The 21,226-nt window shown below is 41.2% G+C and overlaps 2 protein-coding genes across 5 annotated transcripts in view; one reads left to right on the forward strand and one right to left on the reverse strand.

The window, feature by feature from the left end:
- Positions 1-14,952, forward strand: part of DDHD2 (DDHD domain containing 2) — a 28,609-nt gene extending 13,657 nt beyond the window's left edge. For 3 of the 4 annotated variants that reach the window (XM_025886285.2, XM_073902469.1, XM_025886284.2), the window contains 7 exons: positions 476-604; positions 715-870; positions 1,139-1,241; positions 1,377-1,547; positions 2,227-2,389; positions 11,939-12,046; positions 12,724-14,952. In XM_025886285.2, coding sequence (XP_025742070.2) covers positions 476-604; positions 715-870; positions 1,139-1,241; positions 1,377-1,547; positions 2,227-2,389; positions 11,939-12,020 — 804 coding nt within the window. In that variant the 3' untranslated portion in view covers positions 12,021-12,046; positions 12,724-14,952. The remainder of the gene's footprint in view (positions 1-475; positions 605-714; positions 871-1,138; positions 1,242-1,376; positions 1,548-2,226; positions 2,390-11,938; positions 12,047-12,723) is intronic. The other variant, XM_073902468.1, reaches the window with a different exon arrangement.
- A 341-nt stretch (positions 14,953-15,293) lies between these two features.
- On the reverse strand, positions 15,294-20,993 carry PLPP5 (phospholipid phosphatase 5). The gene is made up of 7 exons (XM_025886291.2): positions 20,861-20,993; positions 20,573-20,681; positions 20,014-20,104; positions 19,536-19,599; positions 18,920-19,044; positions 18,086-18,256; positions 15,294-16,382 (listed from the first exon to the last, which is right to left on the reverse strand). Exons 1-7 carry the CDS (start codon positions 20,923-20,925, stop codon positions 16,222-16,224), a joined length of 786 nt encoding a protein of 261 aa, XP_025742076.2. The 5' UTR covers positions 20,926-20,993; the 3' UTR covers positions 15,294-16,221.
- Positions 20,994-21,226: the final 233 nt, after the last annotated feature.

The raw sequence follows: 21,226 nt of genomic DNA on the forward strand, positions 1-21,226 counted from the left end.
TCAGTTTTTTCGGCCACTAAATTCCTTTCCATATCTTAGTAGTTATTTTTCAATTTTGAAGCAGATTGCTTAGTTCTTATTTAAGGCCCAGTTCTTGGCCCGGTATCTGTATCATTTTCTATACCCATAGAGACATTCTACTCCTTAAAAGGGCATTGTGCTTCATTGAACCCTTTAACAGCCCTTGGCATTCCTTTTCATGATGCTCTGCTGTTGTTTCTCTTACAATGGTCGCCTAAAGTTTCAACTGCCGCCCAAATAGCTCTGTACATCTTTCATTGATTTAGAGAATGTAGGGATGTCAATTCATCACTTAAGACAACTTTTGTTTTCATCAGCTTTATCTTGTTTTCTGAGACTCTTCCTAGAATTATTCAAAACTTTCCTAAGTGTCCTTTCAAATCAGTGAAAAACTGTATAATTCTTTGGATATTTTTACAACATAACAGCTCCACAGAATTATTTTATTCTTCAGGGTATTAATAGACCAACCCTGCAGCCAGCTTCAGGGGTGACTATATCTAATATCCCCAAAGAATCAGGCTTCTGCAGTAAAACCGACGCTACTGGAAATGGTGACTATCTGGATGTTGGTATTGGGCAGGTAACAATACTAATTAATTCTCTTGAGTCATTTTATTGCCTGCCATTGGTATGGTAGGAACAGATGTCACTTTTGTTACCAGTGAGAGGTATTTTATATCCTCTTTCCAGGTGTCTGTAAAATACCCCCGGCTCATCTACAAACCAGAAATATTCTTTGCCTTTGGATCTCCCATTGGAATGTTCCTTACTGTCCGAGGACTTAAAAGAATCGATCCCAACTATAAATTTCCAACATGCAAAGGTTTCTTCAATATCTATCACCCTGTAAGCATTGGACAGCTCTTGTGTTTTTACCTGAATATTAGAGCTTATTGATAAAGAGCATATAACTTTCTGTTGTGTTGATTTGCTTTTTTCTATACTATTTTGTGGTAATGAGACAATTTATAGTAGTGTGAATCTGAAAGTGATGGGGCAAAACAACTGTTTTTTTGTTTTTTTATGAGCTTATAATTATTTTTGCCTGATACACAGTTTGTAAGACTGTCTTTCTTCAGCAGAGGTATCTGTAGCTATTATTTTTCCTGTGTAGTTTGATCCTGTGGCCTATAGGATTGAACCGATGGTGGTCCCAGGAGTGGAATTTGAGCCAATGCTGATCCCACATCATAAAGGCAGGAAGCGAATGCACTTAGGTAAATCTGAGTACAGAACTTGTAATTCTAGACTATCTGGTCATTGCAAACTGACTGGACCTCATTCACTTTAACTGTGTTGGACCCTAAACCCTTTGTAAACCATGTAATGTTCTTTATTCAAATATGTTTCAGAATTGAGAGAGGGCTTGACCAGAATGAGTATGGACCTTAAGAACAACTTGCTAGGTTCACTGCGGATGGCCTGGAAGTCTTTTACCAGAGCTCCATACCCTGCCTTACAGGCTTCAGAAACTACAGAAGAAACTGAAGCAGAATCTGAATCAAGTTCAGAGAAGCTGAGTGGTCAGTGATACTGTACACTTTGATATCCTACATTTGGTCAGATAAGAGTAACTCCATGGTGTGTATTTCTTACTCATGGTATAGGACCAATACAGTGAGCCCTAATGGGCCTTCAGCTCTGCTAGTCTTTTCTATTATTTAATAGTCACAAATTATGGAAAAACATTATTTGTGAGGAAAAATGTCAAGAGAAGCTGAATACCTGGTAAAGAGGTTTTAAAAGACAACCCTCACTTGGACACTCTTGGAGTTGTGTTAGGAGCCTCTTCTGTGAAGCACCTTGCTTTAATAGGGCAATGTCTGTGTATTCATTGGTCAGTTTTATTTGCCTAGCTGGGCACTAGCTAGTATACTCTCCTCTTGATTTCACAGTTAATGTTGCATTCTTTTTGCTTTAATTTTCAACTGCTTAAAGATTTCTATCCCTACTTATATTTAGTTTATAAACCAGAGGCAAATGAATTAGCTATCAGAGGTAGAGGAAAGAAAAAATGGGATTGAACAAAATCAGTGTGACTTGAGGAGAAGCTTTAAGGGGCTTGAGAGGAAAAAGGTGCAGAAAGCTTTCTGAGCAGAGATTACCTCATCCTACTGTAAACTTGGTAGTCTGAGGGGAAGTAAGGACAATCTTGGAGGGCTGGAAGCTTTTAGATTGTTATTATGGTTCTTCTATGTCCAGATGTTAACACAGAAGAGACCCCTGTGGCAGTTAAAGAAGAAGTCCCACCCATCAATGTGGGAATGCTGAATGGAGGACAGCGCATTGACTACGTGCTACAAGAGAAGCCCATTGAAAGTTTTAATGAATATTTATTTGCTTTACAAAGCCATCTGTGCTACTGGTAAGTGATGTTTGTTTTTTGTTTCTTGGTGGGTTTGTTTGTTTTTGTTTTTTTTTGGTCTAATTGTTGCACGGCTATTTGATAGATGTAGAAAAGGGAGGATAGGCTAGTGTACATTTGGGATTAGAGTGATTTCTCATTTAGACAGTTACAAAATAACAAAATAATGTCATTTAAAGAAATCTGGTTTAAACACGTTTTACTTTGCAGTTGGGTAGAGCGTGGGCTAATGATGCCAGCAACCATGAGTTCAGCTAGCTTAGTTTTATTTTATTTTTTAAGATTTATTCATTTGAGAGAAAGAGAGAGAGAGAGAGAGAGAGCACACAAGCAGGGGGAGAGGGAGAAGCAGACTCCCTGCTGAGTAGGGACCCCCCCCTCCCCGACACGTGGCTCGATCCCAGGACTCTGAGATCATGACCTGAGCCGAAGGCAGACGCTGAACCATCTGAGCCACCCAGGCGCCCCTGGCTAGCTTAGTTTTAAAAAGTGGTGTCCTTTGGTCATTGATGGGGGACAGGATGGGTACATATTGATGTTAGTGTTGCTGAAAGTATTTTAAACTCATATGAAAGTATTGACAGTAGCTAGATCAGAATTTATTATTTTCATTTTGTTTTAATGTTTACATTTTTAATGTTTACATATTTTTTCCAGATTTATTGAGATATAATTGACACATTGTATAAGATGTTCAACAAGATTTGATACATGTATATATTATGAAATGATTAACATCTCCATGACCTCACATAATTACCTTGTGTGTGTGTGTGTCTGATGAGAACATTTAAGACTTACTCTCTTAGCAACTTCCAAGTATATGATACAGTATTATTAACTATAGTACCATGTTGTACATTGGATCCCCACAACTTATTCAACAGAATTAATCATTATTAAATATAATATCTGATGGATTGTAGAATGGATTAATAATGCTTATTGAAATTCATACATTATAACAGAAAAGAATTTAATCACCAAAGAAATTTAAGCTAAAGGAAAATATAGTTAGGAAAATAAGATGGGCAGGGGATAAGGATTCAAAAATGCATGCTTTTAGGTCTTTTTTTTTTTAAGATTTTATTTATTTATTTGTTAGAGAGAGAGCACAGGCAGGGGGAACGGCAGGCAGAGGGAGAAGCAGACTCCTCGCTGAGCAGGGAGCCCGATGCGGGACTCGATCCCAGGACCCTGGGATCATGACCCGAGCTGAAGGCAGACACTTAACCGAGTGAGCCACCCAGGTGCCCCTTAAATTATGATTCTTTATTTTTTTTTAGTTTTTATTATATTTTGTTTTTTTAAAGATTTTTTTACTTATTCATTTAGAGAGAGAGAGCAGGAGAGCATGAGCTGGGCAGAGGGGCAGAGAGAGAGGGAGAAGCAGACTCCCTGCTAAGCAGGGAGCCCTACACAGGGCTGGATCCCAGGACAGTCCCAGGATTGGGGCTCAATCCCAGGACCCTGGTATCATGACCTGAGCTGAAGGCAGATGCTTAACTGACTGAACCATCCAGGTGCCCCATTTTTTTAAAGTTCTTTTTTAAATTCCTGTTAGTTAACATACAGCATAATATTAGTTTCAGATGTACAATATAGTGATTCAGCACTTCCACACACCTGGTGCTCATCACAAGTACACTCCTTAATCCCCATCACCTATGTAACTCCTCCCCTCATCTACCACCCCTTTGATAACCATCAGTTTGTTCTCTATAGTTAAGAGTCTGTTTCTTGGTTTCCTTTCTGGTTTTTTTGCTCATTTGTTTTATTTCTTAAATTCCACATATGAGTGAAATCATACAGTATTTGTCTTTGTCTGACTTACTTCACTTGGCATAATAATACTCTCTAGCTCCATCCACGTCATTGCAAATGGCAATGGGCTGTTTCCATAATTTGGCTATTGTTGATAATGCTGCTATAAACACTGGAGCCCAGGGGTCCAGGGTCGCGTGGTCAGTTGAGTGCCCAGTTCTTGGTTTTTGTTCCAGTTGTGATCTTGGGGTGGTGGGATTGAGCCCCACGTTGGGTTCTGTGCACAGTGCAGAGTCTTCTTGAGACTCTCCCTCCCTCTCCCCCTCCTCCCTATATTTCCTCGCTCTCTCAAATAAATAAATCTTAAAAAAAAATCAGGGTACATGTATCCCTTTGAATTAATGGGTTCTTTTTTTTTTAGAGAACGTGCATGGGGGTGAGGGGAATGGTGGGGGGGGGCAGAAGAGAAGCAGAAGGAGAAAAAGAATTGTAAGCAGCCTCCATGCCCAGCTTGGACCGGCACAGGGCTTGATCTCACAACTATGAGGTCATGACCTGAGCAGAAACCAAAAGTCAGGTGCTTAACTGAGCCACCCAGGTGCTCCTGAATTAGTGTTTTTGTATTCTTTGGGTAAATACCTAGTAGTGCAATCGCTAGATCGTAGGGTAGTTTTTTGTTGTTGTTGTTTAGTGATTATATTGATTTTATTACTCTTACTAAGGCATTTTCTTTTCTTCACACTCAATGCAAAGAAATAATATAAAGAAAAATATGTCCTCATTCACAATAAAAAGGGTCTGCTTCATTCTGCAGGACTGGGCGTTTTATATAATAGGGAGCACTTAATGGCTCAAGTGGATCAAAGTACCATTTTGATTCTGTCCCACTGAATAGAATCTCGTGCATATTTGGTGACTGGACTAACTCCATGGGAGCTGTGATGTATTGAACCATTTCTGTGGTATCCCCAGATCTCACTAAATAAGAAAAGACCTCACACAAGAAAAAATAACAGTCTGTCCATAAATTATATCTGTAGACTCTTTCTTTGGTATAAAGTGGGAAAAGAGGCCCTTTCTGTAGTACGTGGATACAACTATTTTTGTGGTCTAAAGATTGCTGGATTGATATTGTGTCTACTATAATGAAAATAAGGTGTACATCAACACCGCTGCCAGATTAAGGGACTTCCACAACTTGTCTCAGTTCTTCAAATGATGGAGCAAGTTCCTTTCCTAGTCTGACAATGAGTCCTGTACCGGCATTACTGCTGGCTATGAAACTCACCACCAAAGGTAAATGACTGGATTGAATGATGTGGTAGGTATTACAGTAACACATGATACTCTTATTTTTTGAAAGTCCAAGTTTGCTCCATTGGTTTGTTGCAAGGGCAAAAGTAGATAAGAAACCAAGTCGGAAAGCATGCTCTGGAGCACTGTCATTGCCGCTTTAATAACAGGTGTTCTGTGTGACCCCACAATAGCATGGAGCCCTTCAACACTGGGCAATTTTTTTTTCATTGTGGTTTTTATTTTCTTTTTATTAACATATAACATACTATTTGTTTCAGAGGTACCGGTCTGTGGACAGTGGGTAATTTTTTATACAGGAATTGCTTTAGGTCATCTGCCATGATGAACCCCTTCGTCCCGCAGGATCGGTCTCCATTCCTGGCTTTTTGGGCTGCTGTGTTCTCTTAGCCCTAAATTCAGGGACAGCTTCAAAGATGGTCTTGATCTTAGGGTAGTTCTAGTTTTAACTTTTTGAGGAATTCCATACTGTTTTCCAGAGTGGCTGCACCAGTTTGCATACCTACCAACAGTACAGGAGGGTTCCCCTTTCTCCACATCCTTGTGAAAAAGACATTCTTTAGGGGCGCCTGGGTGGCTCAGTTGATTAAGCGCCTGCCTTCGGCTCAGGTCATGATCCCAGGGTCCTGGGATTGAGTCCCGCCTCCGGCTCCCCGCTCAGCGAGGAGTCTGCTTCTCCCTCTGCCTGCCACTCCCCCTGCTTGTGTTCTGTCGCTCGCTCTCTAACAAATAAATAAATAAAATCTTAAAAAGAAATGAGAGAGAAGGCATTCTTTAGAGATTTCTGAGTGTGCAGTACATTCATATGGTTCACCATTCAAAGAAAGACAAATAATGAAAGCCTCTCTTCCATTTTCTTCCCTGCTAACTACCCTCTCCAAATGCAAGTAACATGCATTTCTTGAAATTTTTTCTAGAGGTCTCTTTTACGCATACATAACACAGGTGTGAGTGTGTGAATATATTATTTCTGTCCTTTAACAAGTATAGATAGTATCATATTATAGGGATTGTTCTGTAACTTGCTTTTTCTACTAGCAAGTCTTGGAGTTTTTTGCTTGTCGTATATAAAGAGTTCATTCTTTTATAGCTTTAGTATTCTACTGTATGAATGTACCATAATTTATTTAACTAGTCCTGTACTGATGGGTTACTTTAGATTTCTGTCCTCTTGCTCTTTATACACCTTGTTTATATTTTACCTATTCACGAGTGTATCTGTAAATACTTAGAATTGGAATTGCTGTCATAAAGGATACATGGATTTGTAATATTTGATAATTATTGCCAAATAGAGATTGTACCTTTTTGTACTCCCACCAGGAATATATGGGAGTGTCTGTTTCCCCACAGCTTTTCCAGCATAGTTTTTAAAATTTTTTTATTTTTTTATTTTTAAAATTTTTATTTTTTAAAATTCAAGTTTAGTTAACATACAGTGTCATATTAGTTTCAGGTGTTCCATATAATGATTCTCCACATTCCATATATTTTTGTGGAAATATTTTTTTTCATTTTTAGATTACTTTTTTTATTAACATATAATGTATTATTTGTTTCAGGGCTACAGGTCTGTGATTCATCAGTCCCACACAATACACAGCGCTCACCACAAATGATACACCCTCCCCAACGTCCAACCCCCCAGCCACCCCATCCCTCCCACCCCCGTAAACTCCAGCAACCCTCAGTTTGTTTCCTGAGATTAAGAGTCTCTTGTGGTTTGTCTCCCTCTCGGTTTCATCTTGTTTCATTTTTTTCCTCTCTTCCCCTATGATCCTCTGCTTTGTTTCTTAAATTCCTCATATCAGTGAGATCATATGATAATTGTCTTTCTCTGATTGACTTATTTCACTTAGCATAATACCCTCTAGTTCTATCCACGTTGTTGTAAATGGCAAGATTTCATTTTTTTGATGGCTGCATAATATTGCATTGTGTATATATAAATATATAAAATATAAAAATACATAAATACAAATAAATATATATATACACACACACACCACATTTTCTTTATCTTTTCATCTGTCAATGGACATCTGGGCTTTTTCCATAGTTTGGCTATTGTAGACATTGCTGCTATAAACATTGGGGTGCTGCACGTACCCCTTTGGATCACTACATTTCTATCTTTTTTTTTTTAAGAATTTATTTATTTATTAGACAGAGAGATAGCATAAGTAGGCAGAGTGGCAGGCAGAGGGAGAGGGAGAAGCAGGCCCCGCGCCGAGCAGGGAGCTGGATGCGGGGCTCGATCCCAGGACCCCAGGATCATGACCCAAGCCTAAAGCAGCTGCTTAACCAACTGAGCCACCCAGGCACCCCACTCCATTTGTATCTTTAGGGTAAATACCCAGTAGTGCAATTGCTGGGTCATAGGATAGCTCTACTTTCAACTTTTGATGAACCTCCATACTGTTTTCCAGAATGGCTGCACCAGCTTGCATTCCCACCAACAGTGTAGGAGGGTTCCCCTTTCTCTGCATCCTCGCCAACATCTGTCGTTTCCTGACCTTGTTAATTTTAGGCATTATGACTGGTGTGAGGTTATATATCTCATTGTGGTTTTTTTTTTTTTAAAGATTTTATTCATTTATTTGAGAGAGAGAATGAGAGAGAGAGAAAGGTCAGAGGGAGAAGCAGACTCCCTGCTGAGCAGGGAGCCCGATGTGGGACTCGATCCCGGGACTCCAGGATCATGACCTGAGCTGAAGGCAGTCGCTTAACCAACTGAGCCACCCAGGCACCCTGTCATTGAGGTTTTGATTTGTATTTCCCTGATGGCTAGTGATGTTGAGCACTTTTTCATGTGTCTGTTGGTCATTTGGATGTCTTCTTTGCAGAAATGTCTGTTCATGTCTTCTGCCCATTTCTTGATTGCATTATTTGTTCCTTGGGTGTTGAGTTTGATAAATTCTTTTTAAAATTTTTTTTATTATTTATTATTATTTTTTAAAGATTTTATTTATTTATTTGACAGAGAGAGAGAGACAGCTGGAGAGGGAACACAAGCTGGGGAAGCAGGAGAGGGAGAAGCAGGCTCCTGGCTGAGCAGGGAACCCAGTGCAGGGCTTGATCCCAGGACCCTGGGATCATGACCTGAGCTGAAGGCAGGCGCTTAACGACCCAGGCCCCCCACCTTTTTTTCTTAAAGAGTGATTTATTGGAGAAAGAGAGCAGGGGAGGGGCAGACGGAGAGGAAGAGAATCTCAGGCAGACCCGCTGAGCCCGACATGGGGCTCGGTCTCATGACCCTGAGATCACGACCTGAGCCGAAACCAGGAGTAAGACGCTTAGCCAGCTGAGCCACCTGGGCACCCCCCCGTTTTTTTAAGATTTTATTTATTTATTTATTTATTTATTTATTTATTTATTTATTTATTTATTATTTAGTGTGCAAGTGGGGGCAGGGGTGGAGGAGCAGAGGGAGAGGACAGAGATAATCTCAAGGAGACTCTGCTGAGCACAGAACCTGATGTAGGGCTCGATCTCATGACCCTGAGATCATGACCTGAGCCAAAACCAAGAGTGGGACACTTAACTGGCTGAGCCACCCAGGCGCCCCGCCATCTATACACCTTCTTTGGTGAACTGTCTGTTCAAATCTTTTGCCTCTTAAAAAAAAAAGATTATCTTATTAAGTTGCCAGAATTCTTTCTATATTATAGTTACAAGTCCTTTTCAGATACATGTTTTTTCCTCAAAATTTAGTTTTTCATTTTTCCAGCAGAATGTTTTGAAGAGCAAAAGTTTTTTACTTTGATGTAGTCCAACTTGTTGACATTTGTGCCTTTTTAACATATTTAAGATATCTTTGCCAAGCCCAAAGCCATTAAAATATTACCTGTATTCTAGAAGTTATATCATTTTAGCTTTTATATTTAGGTCTGTGATCCATTTTGGTTAATTTTTTAGTATGGTGTGAGGTAAGGATTGAAGTTCATTGGTTTGCATGTGGCTATCTAGTTGTTGTAGCAACATTTGTTGAAAAGTTTATTCAGATGGAGAAATCATTGAATTGCCTTGGGTCTATTTTGTTCCATTGGTCGATTTGTCTTTATGCCAGTAAAACACTGTCTTGATTACTGTAGCTTCAGAATAAGTCTTGAAATCAGGTATTGTGAGTCATCCAACTTTATTCTTCTTTGAAATTATTTTAGCTATTGTCGGTTCTTTGCATTTCCACGTTTTAGATTGAGCTTGTTAATGTCAACCAAAAAGCTTTCAGAGATTTTGATTGTGATCGCAAATATTTTATCTACAGATCAATTTGGGGAGAATTGACATCTGAATAATAGAGTCTTCTGAGCCACAAACAGTATCCCTCAGTGTATTTTGGTCTTTAATTTCCCTCAGTACTGTTTTGTAGTTTTCAGTTGTATGTATTTTGCATGCTGTAGTGTTTTTTTTTTTAATTTTGCTTATTCATGAGAGATCACATGAACATGTGAGCAGGGGGAAGGAGAAGAGGGAGAGGGAGAAGCAGGCAACCTGCCAAGCAGGGAGCCCAGTGTGGGGCTCAATCCCAGGACCTTGGATCATGACCTGAGCTGAAAGCAGACACCCAGCTGACTGAGCCACCCAGGTGCCCCACACTGTAGTTTTTAAATTACATTCCTCGTATGCTCCTTTTTCTCTTCAGATCAATCTTTTGCCTTTTATTTTAAAAAAAATTGCATTCCTCCAGTTATGAATAAGATTGAGCATCTTGACATATATTTAAGGACCATTTTTATTTCCTTTTCTGGGAGTTATTTATATTCTTTATTCTCTTTTATATTGAAATGTTTTTTGTTGTTGATTGTCTGTGATGAGTTGCAAATGCCTTTTCCCCAGTTTGACATTGCAAACATTGGTTTTTCTAAGTAGAAAAGATTGATTCATATTTGTTGATTTTTCCTTTCTGGTTTCTAGAATATGTGTCATACTTACATCTTCCTTGTCCTCCGAAGAATTCCTTACCATAGTTTATTCTGATATTTTATGGTTTCATTTTTACATGTGAATGTTTGATTCACTTTGGATTTATTCTAGTAACAGGTATAGATTGGTTCAGGTCATTTTCCAGATGGCTGTCCATTTGTCACAGCACCGTTTGTTCTCTGTATATACGAGTCTGGTTTGAGAGTCTCACTTTATTAAATTCCTATATAGATTTAGGACTATTTCTGAACTTCCTCTTCTTTTCTGTTGATCCATTTATTTATGCACCAGGATCACACCATTTTAACATCTGGTTTAGCTAATGCCCCTTCACTGGCATAGGAGGAATTTCTTAACCTGTGTATGGGGTTTTTAGGGGATAGAAAAAGCATATGAATCCAATGAAATTTTATTTATAATATTTATATATTTTTTTAAATTACATTCCTCGTATGCTAAAGTATTAAAAATATAATATAATATTATATATATATATATATAATCTTTTCTGGGGAGAAATCCATTGGTTTCATTAGATTCTCAGGTAGTTAGATACATGATTCAAAAAATGTTAAACCATGGATTTAGGGAAATATTCGAGCTATATGTCCTTAAGGCAGTCCTTCATGATGTTGTTTTGTTTATAATCAAATTTCTTTATGAACTGGATGTAAGTAATTGCTTGGGCACACACAGAATAATGTCTGGAAGATGCATGATAAGTTGGTAACATTGATTGTCAGAAGATGGGAACTGGTGGTTAAGAAACAGAGGTGGAAGGGAAACTTCATTATTACACTCTTTCATATCTTGAATTTTGAACCATATGATTGTATTATCTTTTTAAAAAGGTGAATAACATTTAAAAAATTAAGGTGACCAACTGGGTGGCTCTTCCATATTGTTCCAAGAATGAGCTCTGTGGAAAGGGAACAGTTCTTGGTCGTTTCCTACTTTTTTTGTATTACCAGACATAATGCTAGACTTTTTTTTTTTTTAAATTGTAGTTGACATACAATGTTATATTAGTTTCAGGTGAATCACTGCATAGTGAATTGACAATTCTTTACATTACTCAGTGCTCGCCATGATAAGTGTAGTCACCATACATTATTACAGTATGATCGACTGTATTCCCTGTGCTGTACTTTTCATCTCTGTGACTTATTTATAACTGGAAGTTCGTACCTCTTAATCCCCCTCACTTATTTCACCCACCCCCCCACCCCTCTCCCTTCTGGCAACCACATTTGTTCTCTGGATATACAGGTCTGGTTTTTGTTCATTTGTTTTTTAGATTCCACATATAAGTGAAATCATATGGCATTTGTCTTACTTCACTTAGCATCCTCTAGGTCCATCCATATTGTGGCAAATGGCAAGATTTCATTTTTCTTTATGGCTGAGTAATAGTCCACTGTAAAATGAACTTTTGCAAAAATGAACTTGAAGGTGGTTGTGTAGATTAAATGAGATAGTATATGTAAAACATCTAGTATAAAAGTTAGTTTCTTCTTTTTACAACCTAAGTTTTTCTCTTTATAGGGAGTCTGAAGATACAGTATTGCTGGTCCTCAAAGAAATCTACCAAACCCAGGGCATCTTCCTTGATCAGCCTTTACAGTAAAAATGAACCATGTATGGCTGCTTAATGTAAGTTTTTAAATGTCATGTATGCAGCATAGTTCCTACATATTAACTTGTTATGAGGAACAGTGTAGCCTTGAGCTCTTTATAAATGTACTTTTCTGTTGCCTGTCACCAAGAGCTAGGTTATTATTGATTTTTAGAGGGACTCTGGTTAAAATTGCTGAGGAAAAAGTACAATAGTCCATTTAGAGAAAGTTAGTGTGTGTGTGTTTTTGCGAGTGACTTGGTCCAGTAACACCTGCCATTTTTTAGGATCTGAACTCAGAATCTAAATAGTTCTGATCATCTAAGAGTTACCGTTGGCCCCAGTAACAATCTTAATGACGAACAGCCCATCCTGAGATTTAAGTTCCTCTGCCTTTTATTTATTTTTTAATTTTTTTTATTTTGAAGATTTTATTTATTTATTGGAGAGATACAGAGAGAGAGCTAGAGAGCACAAGTCGGGGAGAGGGCGAAGCAGACTCCCCACCGAGCAGGGAGCCTGATGCAGGGCTCGATCCCAGGACTCTGGGATCATGACCAGAGCCAAAGGCAGACGCTTAACGCCTGAGCCACCAGGCGCCCCTCCTCCACCTTTTAGATGTGTAACTAGAAAGTTCATGCATTAGACTCCGGCATTCTGGCTGGTTGCCTTCCAGTTGTGACTGCATCGTGACCTCTGTTCCACTCTTCCCTAGACGGACACTGAAGGATCCTCCCCCAGAAAATGCACCTGCTTGTTGCTGCAGTTTCCCTCTCCTCAGCCGCATCATTTCCTGCATGTTGCCTGCCACTTACCACCGGGGTCTTTGGAAGATAATCTTGTTATCTCGGACGTGAGTGAAAAAACAAAGGGAAGACCCTATTACTTTTTACCACTGGCTTTATAGAAGCACTCGCCACTCTTCATAGTGGGGGTTGTTTGCATCTTTAATTCGGGATGATAGGTGCCATCCTTTATTGCTTATTACTTGAGATAGTATAAAGTCTGTTTTGAGTTTATTTTGGCTTGGTAGAAATTTTTCTAGGAAATTATTGCTTATCTTTAGAAAATGTTCTAGTTTGGAAGCAGACTCCAGAGATTCGGAAGGCATTTTGGGGTACACTCATCTCTCATTGGTGTTCTCTGCATTTGAAGGCTAAGTGGGTGTGAAAAAGATTGTTGAGCACCTTCCTTTGAGCCAGCTTTTCTTTCCTACAAGTCCTGTGTGAGGGACTGAAATGTAGCTTACAGAGAGTATTGTTTACTCTCTACAGCTGACAGTTGATGGCAAGAAATCACTGATGCTATTCATTGTTTTCCCAGCTGTTTGAGCTGCTTTCAGAGTTTACAGTGGATAGTTTAGTTCACATTAGGTTCATCTTTATAAAGCAAAGATATTATCTATCCTAGACCCATCCTTTTATATCATGCTCAAATGGGGAGACTCTAGATGAAATCTGACTTAGTTGATAGTAGCTTCTGTTCTTAAGTTGAGGGCAAAGTTATAAAGGCTGGCAAACCTGAAATCACACAGCCTTGACCGGCTAAAGGCTTTGGTTATGAATAAAATCTCTCAGTAGTACATTTAAGGTGAAATAGAATTTGTGAGTCAGCCACCATATCCACTTGGGTGAAGGCAGTATTGTGTGTCCTCTTTGAAAACATTTTGTAAACACCATTGCCTGCTTAGGTACCCATAATCCAGAAAGCTTATTTAGCAGCCCCATGGCCCAGGCAGTGTTGGCTGGGCAGGTGGCTTTGGCTGGGGGAAAGCCTTCTTATTCTGAAAGAAAAACCTATGCCTGTAGGAGTGGAGGAACAGCCAGTGTGGAGTCCACGTCAGAACATGCAAAGTGAGGTGTACCTTGAAGACGGGTGCATATAGACTGATTTTTTCCAGGGCATCTGCTCGCCACTGTGCTGTATTTTCTTTCTCATTGGTCAGAGTTTGTCACTGACCTTGCAGTTCTCTTTGTGATAGTCCTTTACCCTCCACTCCAACCTCCCCATAGGCCTCTCTGTTTATAGAGTGGCCGAGGCAGGCAAGCTGTGTTTTGTTTTTTATAAAAAATGATTTGTAAATATATCATGGTATCCAGTGCATTGGCATTTAACATTCACTTAAGCCATCCCTTTGACAGCAGTGGTGTCTATCCCTTTCGAGAGAGAAAAGGAAAGGGAAGGTTAATCACCGTCACCCTAGAGATGGTAGAGGTAAGGCTGGGGTACAGGACCCATGCCTGGCCTTTACTTGTCCATCTGCTTATAGACTAATGCTAAGCCACTAAGAAGCGTCAGATATATGGAATACTTTTATTTTCTTTACTATATAAACTGAGTTTGAGTAAGGGTTACTGAATATTAAGTAGCATTCAATTATATTTTAAAGGGGAAGCTTTTGTCAAGTTGTTGTCTTCAAATTTAAATTTATTCTTCGTATTAGCAGAATAGATACTATTTAAGAGTAAAACAAAGGATAAGCAAGAATGAGTCCCTGTAACCAAAGATGACAGCATAACCCTGGATACCTAGATAAACCACTGTTGGTACTAAGAAATGTTTTCTGATGGTGAGGGGCAGGCAACTGTAAAGGAGCTTTGTATCTTGTCTCTCCACCTATGGTATCATCATGGTTGTATAGTACACAGGATAGTAAGTTTGATTTAAATTCTTAGCTGTATATTATTTGCACTACTTCAGTTGTATCATGTGCAATCTCTTGACCAAGCCTATTTTTTAAACTCTGTGGAGTATCATTTTATACATATTCCCTGCTACAGAATTTGTATTGCTTAGCTCAGCAAGAGATTGTCTGCATGGAAATATTAATAGCACTGATGAGCTTTCTAATATTTTGCACTTTTTGAAATGTTTTTTACATGATTCTATTTAAAAGTTTACGAAATACTGAAATAAAACCATATTGACCAGTTGCCTACTTTTACCTGGTTCGATCCATTATAGAGAAAATTAATACAATAACCATTTTCTTCCCCTTTATGTTATTAAACAAATTAAAAAAATAAAAGTTTGGGGCAAAGAACTAATATTTAAGTTCTTTTTCCTTGACTGGTGTTTTCATTATCATAGGCAGATGTAGTTCAGAATTTAAAGCATGGTAATTACAAAGTCAACATTGAGACTGTTCTTCAATATTTACAGATAATCAGCCTCTACTATAGCTAGTTATATCACTTATGTCAGATGGGGAATCCAGTCTTTTACTTTGGAAATGTTCCAGCTCTTGAATGGTACTCTATGTACCAAAAACACCCACCTTCACCATTTTTGACTGTCAAATTTATTGAAGGAGAAAGATACATCGAAAATATAGAAACACATAAGACAAGGTCATAGTTAAAAGTATAATTGCAAAGAGCAGGGCAGTTGTAGGTCCTATAGCATTAGTTCTGATGATGTCCTATAATTGTTCCTTATATCCCATTATGAAGAAAGGACAGAAGAAGTTCATTTGTCCTCCAGATAATGACATGTGTAATTTTTCTTTCCTGCCTTAGCCAGTTGCAGAGTTGATGCATTTGGGCAGATCTTCAGTCATGCATGGAGGGAAAGGAGCTCATGAACACAGTTCAGGAGTGTGGTTTCAATACTAGCAACTGATGATTTCCACCTCATTTGTCCTTACCATTTTTAAAAATTATTTAGTGATTCAATAAATAATTTATGCCCACAGGATTCAAAATGGACAGCAGTATCTGGCTAGACTCAAATAAGATACATGTATAATGCGGTAAGGAAGCCACAACTGCACATTTTCCTATTTAAGGCTTGATGGAATTGTCATCAGAGAAAGTAAACAGAACGAAAATAATTTAGTCGGTCATGCCCTGGGTTTTAAGATTCTGAGCTATGGAAAATGGAAATTTAACTCTGGGTTCTAGAATATGTAAAGGTTTCTTTGTGAAAGATCCTTCCAAGAATGACATTTAAATTAAATGTAAAATGCTGTAGATCTTGGGATACCAATCTGGTGGACTACTGGCTTTTTAACAGAATGTGTGGCACAGAGTCGTGAAAAAGAACTTTGAACCTTGACTCATGACAAATCCATGTGAGTAAAACTGCATAAACATAGAGAGAGAGAATGAAGTGCTCACCTGTATCTCTTAAAGAGTAAAAAGGTCAGACTTTCTTGTCTTGCGCAGTTAAGAGGGGCTGATTCACCTAATCTCCATTGAGATAGTTCTGATTTCTAAATACTAAAATGATAAGGGTCACCAGGCTTCTGTGCCCTGGGCAGTACAAGTCTGTCCTGAAATGGCTTATGGCATTCTGCATCCGTCAGAGGAGGGTAATACTGCCTGTAGCAGACATAGGCAAATGTCAGGCCAATCCCGGATCCAACTAGTACATCTAAAAGAGAGGAGATAAGGTCTTTTCTTAATCGTACTGGACTCTCAAATCATGTTAAAACACCACACAGGACTGGCATACCGATACTGAGGGTTCGATTCCAGATCACTGCCAATAAAGCGAGTATCTCAATAAAGCAAGTCAGATGAATTTTTTGGTTTCCCAGTGCATATAAAAGTTATGCTAACACTATCCTGCAGTCTATTAAAGTGTACAGTAGCACTAGATCTAAAAAAAAGTATATACCTTAATTTAAAAATACTTTATTGCTAAAAAATGCTAACCATCATCTGAGCTTTCAGCAAGTCATAATCATTGATCACAGATCACCATAACAAATACAATGAAAAAGTTTAAAACATTGCAAGAGTTACCAAAATATGACGGAGACATGAGGTGAGCAAATGCTGTTGGAAAAATGGTGCCGACAGACCCGCTTAGTGCAGGGTTGCTAGAACCTTCCGTTGGCAAGAGACACAGCTCTGTGCAGTGCAGTACAATGGGGGATGCCTCTACGGAGAACTTGGCCCTCCAGGTTACTCTACTTGTTTGGGTGCAAAAAAACCTCAATTTCAGGTTTACGGTTTCTTTAGGCTTTCTCAATTTTATCATATAGTTAGCAGGATTATCATCAGGTTCTTTCCTAAACAAGTTAAAACACATCTTTGGGGGTGCTGGGTGGCTGAGGTCATGATGCCAGGCTCCAGGGACACCCCCTGCATCGGGCTCCTTGCTCAGCGGGGAGCCTGCTTCTCCCTCTGCCTTTGTGCCTCTCCCCCACTTGTTGCCCTCTCTCTCGCCCAAATAAATAGTTTAAAAAAAACACATCTTTAATTAAGTATAAGCCTTTTTCCAAGGATACACTAGATTGAATTTTTTTTAATTCAACTAGGCAACATATAGTACATCATTAGTTTCAGAGGTAGAGTTCAGTGATTCATCAGTTGCATATGACACCCACTGCTCATCACATCACTTGCCCTCCTCAGTGCCCATCTACCCAGTTACCCCATCCCACCACCCACCTCCCACTAGAGTGAATTTTTTAAAAATTCAAGATAACAAAGGTTCACTTACTGCTATTAACCCCTTTTTTCACCATGTAAAGAGTTCTAGAGGAAGCAATAAACTGTTCAGGAGTTGCCCTTCTTTGCAAAAAATTAGCTTATTCTTTAAAACAGGGCTCCTAAGGACTTCTGGGCAATACTATCAGCTTTTTTTGAATTACAGGTTTTCCGTGAAGATACTCTGTAATTTGGATGTTTTACTATATCATTCAACTTGAATTTCTTTGGTTTAACTACAGTTTTATATTCTCTTGAATTTTGGTTTCTGAACAAAAATCTCATGACAATGAGCTTGATTTTTTTTTTTACAAACTTTTTAAGACAGTAAATAAATTGATCTTTGTAAAAAATTTCTTAGAGAAAAAAATTCTTGGAGAGTTTATTCTGAACTTAGGATGCTTCAAAATAATGGAAAAATTGGGACACTTCTCCTTGGTAATCTCTTTAAAAGGAAACCGTGCTTTCTCATCTTCCACACAGCGATACATACTCTTGGTTCAGAAACCCAGACCACCCCATACTCATTTGTTTATTCATTTAACAGATACAGTCAGCATCTCCTCGGTGCCAAATGCTAGGGATATGGTGGCGGGTGAAACACGCACACTTGCATGGCAGGACCACCTTGCTTATTACCTTGCCAGTGATGCTTATAGTCACAGGTGCGGGACAGCGCGATCACAGACGCGAGGAGGAGAGGTGACAGAAAGGCACAGAACCTCCAAGACTTCCCACGGCCTCGTGGTGTGAAGCAATGTAACTTCCCTGCCAGGTAGAAGGAAGCGAAGGCCAGACCAGCAAATGCAACTAGAAGAGGGAAAACCTCTAAGTATTATGTCTTTTAAAGGAAGCTCCCTCGCTCATCTGCAAATAGGTGGCTGGGGGCATGAACACGTTTTAACCTTTTTTGGTACACTTATGGTGTAGATCATTGACGAGGAGGAAACAAAAGAAAAAATGAAGGACTTTACTGTGTGTCCCAAAGGTAATAATATTGACTCTTGGGAATAGTGTTGGGAATACTGGCAGTAGGACTTTGGGCAGGTTACTTCTTGATGCCTTAGTTTCCTGATGTATAAATAGGAATCATAAAAATAATAGTATCAACCTCTTTGGGCTATTATGGTATCAAAAGAGATAAGAATAAAAAGCTTTCCAAAGCACCTGCAATAAAGGTTAGTTAATATTTTTCTAACTAGTAACAGATTGCAGGATCTAGACAAATAATACAAGACTCATAAAATTTTCAAATCTCATGAAGGTTAAACTACTTCCTCTGTCCTCGAATATTTACCCTAATATTTGAGGCTCAAGCTTGTGAAATCTTGGTGTTATTAAAGGAGAAGGGGATTCTCTAGTTTTTAGATACAAGAACAAGAGTAGAGAGATGGCCCCCTCCTCATAAGCCCCCTAAGCTAAATTCAGTGACCCCAAAAAGGCGCAGATGCTGAGTCCCTGTGGTATTCATACAGGAAGCATGCCCACTCGGGAAGCTCTTGCGGCCCTCATTCACCACGTCCTTCTCCCCTGTGCACGTCAAGTCGGACTGGGCTTGCCCGTCGGGGAAGCAGCGGTAGAAGAAGTCTGGGCGTGGCCTGAAAAAATAAACAGGGTCTCAACACAGATCACTTAACAACTCCAGAAATTATTTTTTGGTTGTATCAGATACTGTAATCCTGTTCACAATTGGTCAGATTTAGGGTCCCAGGCAAAATAATGAAACTGGATTAGGATAGTCACCATTAAAAGAAAAACATCATTTCCAGGGTCCACATTTAAAGGGGGGGGGCAGTCCAACACACGATGACTTTTTAGGGCAAAGAGCAAGCCACCTTGCAGCTTCAGGGGGTGTTCCAGGGGACACGGACCCCGCTGTGCCGGTCAGTGGGAAACGCTGTTCAGGGCAGCAAAGAGCCCAAGTGTCACCCGCAGGACAGCGTAGGGGAGGGAGGCCATGTTAGGTGAGAAGAGCAAGGTCAGACTGAGGATAGAGGACAGGGTGCCGTTAACCATCTCCTGCGGACTGGGGGCCGGGGGGGGGGGGAGGCGCGAGGCAGGCTCTGGGGCGCGGACTTTGGTCACTTACCTGCCCACTATCAGTTTTATTGTGTTGGTAAAGACACCATTCAGAGCCAGGGCAAGGCTGGCAGCTGGAACGCAAAGAAACTTCCTGTTAGTGCTTTCTGCCTAGGAGGACTTGCGCGGTCACGGTCCCATCAAGAGAGCAGCCAGGGTCTTTCTGAGACAGAAGCGGGCAGGCTCCAGCCAGAGCGGAGCAGGAAAATCATTCTAGCCTTGCACGTGGTGGAGTAGAGAGAGAGCTTCCGTACTAGGCTGGATACTAGGCTGGGGTTCAAATCATCCAGCGCATCGTTCACCTCGGGGGTTAACAATGTTCTCAGAGTGCCAGTCTTCTCACGGGTGACAAGGGTACAGGGGAGACAGGACACCTCGAGGAATGCAGAACTCAGTGGCCTCCACACACAGAGGTCACACCTCCAGTGGCGGAGATGCCAGCACCGAGGAGCCAGAGACCAGCCCCGCCAGAGAGGGCTCGTTCTTACCCAGGCAGGCTTGTTTGCTGTCTGTCGCACCTGCCTTCTTGAGACATCTGGCCAGGAGGATCAGAGACAGTGGGGACAGAAATGCAATGACCTGAACCAGAAGATGGCAGAGGTTAAAAAACCCAAACCCAGCCCCTAGTAAAACCATGCAGCTAGTGGTTCAAGTAGCACCTACAGGGAAGAGGGATGGGGAGGGGACAGCGGAAGTCACAGGTCAGACCTAAATGGGTCCCTGTCAATATGAGCAGCGGCAGTGTCTGCGGGGTAATTGGGCCTGGGGCAGCTCCACCAGCAAACGCCACCGCCATCGGCCGTTATTCTAAGGGCCAGGTTACGTCAGGCCATCCTAAGGAGCAGAGCTCACGGAACGTGTCTCTGGAGCCCAAACTGGCATCTTGCTCCTCTAAATTTGGATCTTAATCATAAGGAAACAAAATGTCGAGCACCTCATCAAAGGGAGCATAAAGATCATGCCGGAGCCAGAAGGCCCACCTGCGCCCTAGCATCAAGCTCAGTACTAAGTATCAAGGGGCGGAAGGAAGGCTGGTTCTCCACGCACAAACATGGGCTTGGTAGGGAAATACTCTGCTTCCACATACGGATTCCGGTACAGCCACATCTCCTCGGGTTGGATCCGCCTCTGGAAGGGAGGAAGGAGCTCCGTTACCCTGGAGCGGAAACAAAAATGTGCAGAGCAGGTGGGTTAGCTTCCCGGGCCCGGCGGGGGCTGCACGGTCGCCCGCCTCCTTCGCGTGGACAGCCCGCCCGCCCGCGCGCCGCTCCGGCCGGTCGGTACGAGAGGGCGCCGGCCGCGGCTCCCGGGCCCCGGGGCGCCCGGGCCGCTTACAAGAAGGCCGCGAACAGGGTGAGCCGCACGCCCAGCTCGGCGCCGAGGGCCGCCGCCTTCCCCATCCTGCCGTCCGCCGCGGACAGACGCTGCGCTGACGTGGCAGCGGCGGGACGCGGACCCGCCCCCGGGAGGGCTGTCCCCGGGGGCGGGCCTCGGGGGCTCGGGGCGCGGGCTGGCAGGCGCCGGGGGAACTGCACCCGACGGGCGGGTCGGCGATCCGGGACGCGGGGAAGCGGGAGGCGCGGCTCTGCGCGCCCCAAGCTTGCAAGCAGTGCCATTCCAGGGGCCGCCGACCCCGAGCTGGCGCCCGGGATGAAAGTGATGCACGTCTTCCCCTCCCGCCCTTCGCTCCACAGTCTCCTA

The sequence above is a fragment of the Callorhinus ursinus genome, unplaced genomic scaffold (assembly GCF_003265705.2).
Source record: "Callorhinus ursinus isolate GAN/ISIS: 27379988/994484 unplaced genomic scaffold, GSC_fseal_2.0 scaffold17, whole genome shotgun sequence".
In the NCBI taxonomy this organism is placed as follows: Eukaryota; Metazoa; Chordata; class Mammalia; order Carnivora; family Otariidae; genus Callorhinus; species Callorhinus ursinus.

What these genes read in the sequence shown, in the direction of transcription:
- PLPP5 (XM_025886291.2), bottom strand. Translation starts at nt 20,925, where the DNA reads ATGGGGAAGGCGGCGGCCCTCGGCGCCGAGCTGGGCGTGCGGCTCACC. An exon ending in CAGCAAACAAGCCTGCCTGG is followed by an intron (nt 19,600 to 20,013) that starts GTAAGAACGAGC and finishes TTTGCGTTCCAG; the next exon opens with CTGCCAGCCTTGCCCTGGCT. An exon ending in ATAAAACTGATAGTGGGCAG is followed by an intron (nt 19,045 to 19,535) that starts GTAAGTGACCAA and finishes TTATTTTTTCAG; the next exon opens with GCCACGCCCAGACTTCTTCT.